The sequence below is a fragment of the Ylistrum balloti genome, unplaced genomic scaffold, assembly GCF_031769215.1.
Source record: "Ylistrum balloti isolate Yb309-2 unplaced genomic scaffold, AGI_CSIRO_Ybal_v1 Utg370590, whole genome shotgun sequence".
Classification (NCBI taxonomy): domain Eukaryota; kingdom Metazoa; phylum Mollusca; class Bivalvia; order Pectinida; family Pectinidae; genus Ylistrum; species Ylistrum balloti.
In genome coordinates, this window is record NW_026782366.1 from 2165569 (window position 1) to 2175979 (window position 10411).

Here is a 10411-nt window from a genome sequence, read left to right on the forward strand (position 1 = left end):
GCTCAATACAATCTGAATGAAACAAGGGAAACACGAAACTTACTTTGGAAAAGTATTTATGTTTAAGGCTAAGATTGCTTCAAAAATGTTAGAGGTTTAGCCAAAACCTATTGACAGACGTCATGTAACCAACTCAAGCTGTGACAAGTATGTATTGTATTCTTCCCTTATTACTTTGTAGTAAGACCACCAAGTATATCAGAGTAAGAGTATTATGGCAGAAGGTGGAACCCGACTGACTCGGCTCGACCCTCCGTCCGCAGACAACATTATCTTGTCAGACTTACATTTCCTCGATTGCCCTGTCTGTCTGGAACAAATACGACAGCCGAGGTCTCTACCGTGTCACCATTCTTTTTGTGAGGAATGCTTGACCAGCTATATCGTGAACGAGGTGTCGAGGAAGAGTGGTGCAACAGCTTCCTTCATCTGTCCAGTATGTAGGAAGCTTACTCACCCAATGAACAAATCAGAAGACAGAGAGAATTGGGCCAAACAATTTCCGAGCGACAATGTTGTCATTGAGATGATACAGAGGAAAAACAAGATGACAGAACCTTACTACTGTTTGCCCTGTCAGCGAAAAGGAAATACGACGGCTGCACAGTTCTGGTGTAAAATAACCCAGTCTGTATTTTGCAAGCCTTGTAAAGAAGATTTCCATGACATGATTCACATCAACTGCGATGTTGTAGATATAACTGGATCGAACCATTCTCTTTTGGAACAGTCGGATAAGATGTGCGAAAAACACAAGGAAAAGATGGATTTCTATTGCGGGGACCACAAATCCATCTGCTGTAGTAAATGTATTACTGTAGGTCACCGACGATGTGAAGACGTGACAACGACAGAAGATTACTGTGAGAAACTGATTGACAGTAACCAGCTAGAGGAGATCAAGAAATCATTACAACAAGGAAAAGAGGCAATGCAGTCACTTGTGAAGGATTTTGGTTTAAGGCTTCAAAGCATTGCTGACGACCGGGACACAGCAATGGAGAACATCGAGGACATGTATGAACAGATAGAGAAACGAATTGCTGAGATGAAAAAAGGAATAACAGACGAGCTAATATCGAAGTACAAAGAGGAAAGAGAATGTTTAACGTTATCCTGTCAGAAATGCGAAAGACTGGGAGTTGCTATACAGAATACACTGGAGTTATCCTCCACAACCCGACAAAGGAATGACCATATGGACACGATCAGGCTATATCAGCGAGGTCAGTCGGAGGTCGAGTCATGCAGGGATTTAATTGATCAGATGCAGAATTCTATAGCATATGTTAGTATTCAGCATGAAGATTTAGACCTGACAAGTCTGGGCGAAACGCTGAATTTGGGGAAAATCGTTGTCCGAAAGCAGCAACTTGATAGGAGGGGATTAACAAAACCTCTATCAGAGTGCGGTGTAAGAGAATTAAGAAAAGTAAATATCAAGTGTTCATGTGATATGACGGATTGCTGTGCCCGTGGAGTTGTTTACCTCCCAAATGGTAGAATCGTGGTGGGAGATAACAACAACAAGAAGATCAAGTTAATCGATCCAGAAGGTGATGTTGTGGACGTGATGAAGGTAAATGAACGTCCCTACGGTATATGCATGGTAGATAACACCACTGTTGCGTGTGTTGATAGTATTGGAACTATCAGTATATTAACAGTCGCGCCCAACAAACTTACTCTGAATTCCAAAATAAACACGAGAAATATATGCTACGGATTAGCGTGCAGAGATGGTGAATTCATCGTCAGTTCAGACAACAACGTGTTCAGTGTAGCTAAGGACGGTACAACACGTACGTTACAAGACAGTTCTTATATAGTTTATGCATTGTCATATGATTCCAAGCACCAACTTCTATATTCCACTCGTTACACGGATATTCCTGGAACTTTGGCTGTTGGTAAGTTGTCATCTGACAACAGACACGCTGACGTGTTGAAAGCTGGTTTGGTGAAATGGCCTTATGGAGTTGACGTCGACAAGGAAGGCAACGTCTATGTGTGTGGTTACCAGTCACAAAACGTGATACAGATGTCAGCGGACGGAACAAACGTTCGGGAACTGTTGACGGCAAAGGACGGTATCATTCAACCAGAGGCAATATCCATATATGATGATAAGCTTGTTATAACAGATGTTAGTGTTTCACAGTGTAACAAGATAACGGTGTTCCAACTTTTTTGAATTGTAAACGCTGTGTAAATAGTGTTAACCATATAGTTTCATTGGTTGGGTGGACACCTGTAGCTGTCTGTGTTGGTATACATTTCGTAGACTTTTGTGCAGTGCTAAGTACATCAAAGCGTATACTTGGCGCGTTGATGATAAACGCACTTTTAGCGATGTGTAACAAAGTCAATATTGGGAGGTCATTATGTAATTATTCATAATAACTTTATAATGGTAATTGATAACTCTAGGAATAGGTCATTGAAACGATCGTGTCCAGAGTACTAAACAAATGTTAATAGGTGGTAAACAGTACGAGATACAGTACGACCAATTACTTTCTAATTAGTCCCCCCTCCTTCCCACGTCACACGTTGATTGGACAATGCCCGGCAACGGGCAGAGTCACGGAGACGAGAAACCTTCATCATCATCATCATTGTAAGTAGAGAGTCTGATTCAAGCAGCACGCCAGACTCCACTTTCCTGACCATCGACCTGTCCACTCTGTATGTGACCTCGCTGTCTGAAGATTAAAAATACCTGTCAAGAAGAAAACCTGCGATTTATACTTGTCTCTCGAGGGGCTTTGTTACAGATGTCTATCAGCAAATGAATTAATATTTTCAATAAATCTTTGAGCGGAAACAATACATTTTAGTACTGATCTTAAAATTATGTCATCCTGCAATTTAATGGATGTATTTTCACAGTATTCAAAAGAACGGGAGGTTTGAATAAGGAAAATGGCATTGAATTTCCTAGGTTTTTCTTCAAACCCAAACTTGCACCAAATAACGAAAAGAAATCTAACGGGTGCTAACCAAATAAGTTTACAACAAAAATATATGCATCGATAGGCTGTATGACCCTGTAAACTCCCACCCCACCTTACCACAATATCACCACTCGTTGACTCTCCAATAGACCACAAAGCCTGCCAGTCACACTGTCTACAAGTTTTTTTTATGCGACAGAACCAGCAACCATCTAAGAGGCAGAACTAAAATTCAAAATGTGTTCAAAAGACGATCCTTAAACGTTGCAATATAAAGAAATCGCCCAAGACATTATTTCCATAAATTTTATCACTTAAAACAAAACATGTGATGAATAGGCCCACGTGAATCTTTACAGGGAATAGAAGTACTACACGGCACTTTTTTTTTTAAATTGGAGTTTATTAACCATATTTGTATGCTTATATGTATCTGGTTATCCTCATTGTGTATCGTACATATATGTCAACAGGACAAGTATTACAATAATTAAGGCCGCAGAAGTTTTACTTTGGGAGCATCTGCTAACTGTTTTACATCATGTTTTCTGTGCATCTTAAAATTGCCCTATATTAAGCGTTGTACCAATGACATACCTTGATATTGTACAATTGATACCTCAATGGTAAGGTTTATTAACTTGACATAAAGCGTGTATGAGATGTCGACGCTCAGCTGGTACCCATATATTACATAATGAATTAATTTCACTCCCTCCTCAAACGGAGGTGTTTTTCTACTAAATGTATCTACAAATTAATAGTCTCATAAAATATACATCAATTTATCTACAATCACACCATCAATAGACTTGTGTTTTATACGCCCGTCGAAGACCGGTCGTATTATGTTATCATGTGAACGGGCAGGAGAGTACACTCGATGTCCGCTCGATAACATGAGTATATTGGATCAACCTAAAACTTCATAGGGAAGTTCATTAACATAATAGTTGGAAGTTCGATCACCGTAATTTTCGGGCCATAATCGATGGAAATATGTCGCTTATTCACTTACCGAAAGAGTGTCCGCTAAAAATCTCAATCAGCATGAAACAGATTAACTTCAAACTTGATTGGAATGTGTATGACCTTGATCACTCGGACAAGTACGATGACCGGTTTTTCCCGTCTGTTATTCATGGAGTAATTGCCCCTTATATCTCGTTTTCAAACTTCTGAAGTTTGGACAACATTGATAACCGCACTGTCAGTCTGTAATTCACATAGTTGTAAACTCATATTCCAATTATCTAAACCACTCCTATTCGATATTTCCAATACTTTTTCAACAGATACACTTTGAAAAAATCAAGAAAATACCAACATTGCAACAAAAACATAATTCAAAACTTCAATTCCGGAAAAACTAGGTCAAAATGTTAACAAAACACACACAAAAGAAACAAATTAACTGTAAGTATATGATGTTCGTGTAGACGATTGTGACGAAAATCAAAACCGGGTCAAGTCCTGTCTTTTCGAACAACCTAGATTTGAACCATTTTTACAATATAGAAATGTCACATGTTACATTTCCAAGATCGACATACATATACAAATTAGGACAGGTCAAATGTCATCATTGAACAACAGGACGACGAACGGGTGATTTCTGGTAGATTGGAAGATCGTCGTCAACACAACCAGGCCAGATGGGCCGAGTATGAAAATTCGAAAAATTGAAATTTGAACACATCATGTGAAACTGAAACACTTAATTTTAGAATTACAACATTTGTATATCTATATTCTATATTCTCGTGAGTGCTTGTTATATGAGGAAGTATTACATCAATTACGTCAGCTGTGGTCATAATGACAGTGTGTGCTTTGAAAGTGTCATGGTACTGAAGAACACGAACATATGACGATCCATCAATTATATCATACTATAGCAACATTAAAGCCAGATTATCTTATCATCGAACTGTTTAAACTCAGAAATTAGAAATAATGTGCAAATGTATATAATACATATACACCCTTGATGGACTACGAGGACTAATTGATAAGTTGTGAGTCTTGTCTTGAAGAAGTTAAGCAGGGATATCCTTTTTTTCAGTTCTATTATTCACTGACTACTCAAGGCTGTGTACTCGAAGAGTTATGTCATTTGGTCAGTTTATGTCGAAGGCCTAGCACCTAAGGGAATCACTAGGGAATGATGTCCCTTCATATGATACACTGAAAAGATGGGTGGCGGAATTTTAGCGTGGTAGGCAGATCTGTCCTGGAAGGCGTGTTACTGATGCAACCCCAGAAATGGTCAGTAAAGTCCATGATATTGTTATGGCTGACGAGCGAGTTACAGTGAGATGTATAACTAATGCAGTTGGGATTTCACAGGAAAGAATACATATTCTTAGGGAGATCTTGCAATGAGAAAGCTCTCAGCTCGTTTGGTACCAAGACTTCCGACAGTTGATAAGAAGCACACAAGACGAACTTTTGTTTATTGCTAATCTTAACCTTTTAGAGTCAGATCCTGCTAACTTCCAGCAAATGTTTGTAACTTTGGATGAAACGTGGGTCCATCATTTCACCCCAGAGGTCAAACAACAGTCTAAACAATGGAAGCACACTGGTTCACTCCACCAAAGAAGACAAAGACTGTTCAATCAGCTGTAAAGGTTATAGCCTAGGTTTTCTGGAATGATTTTGGCATTCTGATGGCGGATTCTGCAAATTGGACAAGTAATCAATGACGCTATGCATTAATTCTTAGGCAGTTATGAGAAAATAATTCTATTTGCATGTATAATGTATGTGGTCAGATGATTCAACATATCAACAACTCCCTTTTGGTTATCTACAATGAACGACATTTGTAAAACTTTAAAGTTGTGATCACGTGTTCGTTCGTTTGTATAGAATTTTAATAGATTGGAAGTCACTTTTCATCAAATTTAGAGTTGGAAGTTTCAGTATCCTCAGACGTCCACTGAATGGATAACCCCTAAGCATTGGGTTTGGTTGCCCTTTCTTTGACATTTTCAATTACTTGAATTTTTTTTGTTTGTACGGATTCCAAACATCTGGTCTGTATTCCAAGTGTGGCCTGACTAAAACTTTGAATAGTTGTTGGAACACTGACTCCTTTATGTACGTAAAAGATAATCCGATTATTTCAAGAAAAGAGTTTGCTCTACAGATGTGGAATCGAACGAAAATACATGTTTTTTTCACCATTCTATGTGTTTCTTCTTTTTTTTCTTGATACCCTTTTTACTGAATGATAATGTTTTGGTGTTATTATGAATTTTCCCTTTCTTCGGTAAGGGACAGATATTCTAAACAAATTGAAAAAGTATACCATGCTTCCAAAGCATCCTGATACCATGGAGCTTTCCACTTTACTTTCTGTAACTCTTCTTTCGTGGCCGTATAATTTCCCCTGAAATAATAATATCCTGTGTTGATTTTGTTTCTGTATCTAGAGGTTTTGTACATAAAATATATAGGCCGCTGCTTCCACTTTTAGATTTTTCATTTTATTTCGGTTTGGTTTTTGTTTTTTACCGAGCCATTTTGCAGCAGTTACAGGAGTTTAACTTGTAACTGAGATGTTATATGATAAACGATAATGTAAATCATTGCCATGTTTACAGTTTGTTGTGTACACTCCTTTCACTATGGAAATGACGACAGATTACAATATCAATATAATATTTATTTTACTTACACTTGTGTGCAAGGTACTATCTAAATAGCTTCCTGATTTCTGAAAAGTACTGTAAAAACAATGCATTGCATAATGATGTCCTTACTGTTATTAAGCGACATGCCTTTTGCGGTAGGTAAGGTTGTGGTAGAACTTATATCTAAAATATTGAACTAAAATGTAATACGTAAAGCAACGGCATTGTTTCTAGTTTATCATCGGAGTCTACGGGGAAAACTGATGATAAAATTGAGTGTATATAAACTACGTTTTCATGTGGGTTTGTATAAAATTTTATAAAGTACCTTTGTTCTCCGGGACCGAGTAACAGTCTGTGACGATTCCAACATATATGTTTTATTCACAAGCATTAGTTGGCAAATCCGGATATCATGTACCCGGCATATAGATCGTGATATTACAATGTACAATGGGATTTTATCTCAGATGTGACCCCGAGTCGGAATGAGGTATGATGAAGTGGTAACATCACTTTTACTGTTTGTACAAAACTCTTAACGATATTAGGTAGATTTCTGTTGGTAAAATAATGATATTTATATTGTTCGTTTATTTTTAGAGGAAAAATTTAGTAATTGAATATGCTCAACATTTTGATTTGAATGATAGATATATGGAAACCGAAAGAGTAACTGTCGACGTAGTGTAAACATTAATCCGAATTGTTCTGATTGTCTATCCGAGATTCGTAAAATCGCGGATACATAGTCAGAATCCTTCGAACTATATAAACGTGTTGGCGTAAGTAATAAAAGTAATTAAATAATCTGCTTAATGACTACCACATCGCACTTCAACCTTGCTTGATTGCGTACATATATTACCATGACTCTCCTTCATTCTTAGGTGCCTACTGAATTACCTATAATGAAATGTACAAATGTACGTATTTTGTATGCCTCTCAAACACTTTATGCTTCTTGGAACCAATTTTCAACACATCAAAAAACGAGAGAGATTTTTGAGTTCAAGACTATCTAAAGAGTTTAACTTCCTGTATCAGTAAATGAGAACAGGAATGCATTTTCATGGAAATACACGAAACTTACGGTGGGAAAATCATTTTTGTGTTTAAGGCTAAGACTGCTTCAAAAATGTTGAAGGTTCAGTACAGCGAGAAACTTTAAACAGACGAAGTAAGACCTATCAGTAAATTGAAACGAGTGCGAAGCTATGACTTTTCTGTATTACAAAAGTTCGTTATTGCTTTGTAGAAAGACGACCACGTATATCAGAGTAAGAGTATTATGGCAGAAGGTGGAACCCGACTGACTCGGCTCGACCCTCCGTCCGCAGACAACATTATCTTGTCTGACTTACATTTCCTCGATTGCCCCATCTGTCTGGAACAAATACGACAGCCGAGGTCTCTACCGTGCCACCATTCTTTTTGTGAGGAATGCTTGACCAGCTATATCGTGAACGAGGTGTCGAGGAAGAGTGGTGCAACAGCTTCCTTCATCTGTCCAGTATGTAGGAAGCTTACTCACCCAATGAACCAATCAGAAGACAGAGAGAATTGGGCCAAACAATTTCCGAGCGACAATGTTGTCATTGAGATGATACAGAGGAAAAACAAGATGGCAGAACCTTACTACTGTTTGCCCTGTCAGCGAAAAGGAAATACGACGGCTGCACAGTTCTGGTGTAAAACCAACCAGTCTGTATTTTGCAAGCCTTGTAAAGAAGATTTCCATGACATGATTCACATCAACTGCGATGTTGTAGATATAACTGGATCGAACCATTCTCTTTTGGAACAGTCGGATAAGATGTGCGAAAAACACAAGGAAAAGATGGATTTCTATTGCGGGGACCACAAATCCATCTGCTGTAGTAAATGTATTACTGTAGGTCACCGACGATGTGAAGACGTGACAACAACAGAAGATTACTGTGAGAAGTTGATCGGTAGTAACCAGCTAGAGGAGATCAAGAAATCACTACAACAAGGAAAAGAGGCAATGCAGTCACTTGTGAAGGATTTTGGTTTAAGGCTTCAAAGCATTGCTGACGACCGAGACACAGCAATGGAGAACATCGAGGACCAGTATGAACAGATAGAGAAACGAATTGCTGAGATGAAAAAAGGAATAACAGACGAGCTAATATCGAAGTACAAAGAGGAAAGAGAATGCTTAACGTTATCCTGTCAGAAATGCGAAAGACTGGGAGTTGCTATACAGAATACACTGGAGTTATCCTCCACAAACAGACAGAGGAATGACTGTATGGACACGATCAAGCTATATCAGCGAGGTCAGTCGGAGGTCGAGTCATGCAGGGATTTAATTGATCAGATGCAGAAACCTATATCACATGTCAGCATTCAGCATGAAGGTTTAGTCGACCTGACAAGTCTGGGCGAAACGCTGAATTTGGGGAAAATCGTTGTCCGAAAGCAGCAACTTGATAGGAGGGGATTAACAAAACCTCTATCAGAGTGCGGTGTAAGAGAATTAAGAAAAGTAAATATCAAATGTTCATGTGATATGAAGGATTGCTGTGCCCGTGGAGTTGTTTACCTCCCAAATGGTAGAATCGTGGTGGGAGATAGCAACAACAAGAAGATCAAGTTAATCGATCCAGAAGGAGATGTTGTGGACGTGATGAAGGTAAATGAACGTCCCTACGGTATATGTATGGTAGATAACTCCACTGTTGCGTGTGTTGATGGTATTGGAACTATCAGTATATTAACAGTCGCGTCCAACAAACTTACTCTGAATTCCAAAATAAACACGGGAAATGTACGCTACGGAATAGCATACAGAGATGGTGAATTCATCGTCAGTTCAGACAAAAACGTTCTCAGTGTAGCTAAGGACGGTACAACACGTACGTTACAAGACAGTTCTCGTACAGTATTTGCCGTGTCGTATGATTCTAAGCACCAACTTCTATATACCACTCGTTACACAGCTAATCGTGGAACTTTGGCTGTTGGTAAGTTGTCATCTGACAACAGACACGCTGACGTGTTGAAAGTTGGTTTGGTGAAATGCCCTTATGGAGTTGACGTCGACAAGGAAGGTAACGTCTATGTATGTGGTTACCAGTCACAAAACGTGATACAGATGTCAGCGGACGGAACAAACGTTCGGGAACTATTGACGGCAAAGGACGGGATCACTAACCCAGAGGCAATATCCATATATGATGATAAGCTTGCTATAACAGATATTAGTGCTTCACAACGTAACAAGATAACGGTGTTCCAACTTGTTTGAATTGTAAACGCTGTGTAAATAGCGTTAACCATATAGTTTCATTGGTTGGGTGGACATCTGTAGCTGTCTGTGTTGTTATACATTTCGTAGACTTTTGTGCAGTGCTAACTACATCAAGGCGTATACTTAGCGCGTTGATGATAAACGCACTTTTAGTGATGTCTTACAGCAAATGAATTGATATTTTGAATAAAACATTGACCGGAAACAATACATTTTTAGTACTCTTTTTCTCTTCCCAAATTATGTCAACCTGCAATTTAAAGAATGTATTTACAAAGTATTCAAAAGGATGGGGTTTGAATAAGGAAGAATGATATGGAATTTTCTAGGTTTATCTTCAAACCCAAATCTGTTGTAAAAGAAATCTAACGGGTGGTAACCAAATAAGTTCTATTTTACAGCAGAAATACATGCACCGATAGGCTGTATGACCTTGTAACTCCCATCCCATATGTAACCGGGTTGCTCATGATCTAAGTAAATGACTATGACAACCAGGTCGGGTTCGTTCATTTTAATGAGCTTTTCCACACAGT

General features: G+C 38.5%; 2 protein-coding genes across 2 annotated transcripts; both read left to right on the top strand.

Moving 5' to 3' along the window:
- Positions 1-214: 214 nt before the first annotated feature.
- On the top strand, positions 215-2124 carry LOC132556768 (E3 ubiquitin-protein ligase TRIM8-like). Its single transcript, XM_060221209.1, is given in 2 exon segments — positions 215-1964; positions 1967-2124. Coding segments are annotated over 2 exon segments (1908 nt in total).
- A 5765-nt stretch (positions 2125-7889) lies between these two features.
- On the top strand, positions 7890-9679 carry LOC132556816 (protein PML-like). Its single transcript, XM_060221261.1, is given in 2 exon segments — positions 7890-9642; positions 9645-9679. Coding segments are annotated over 2 exon segments (1788 nt in total).
- Positions 9680-10411: the final 732 nt, after the last annotated feature.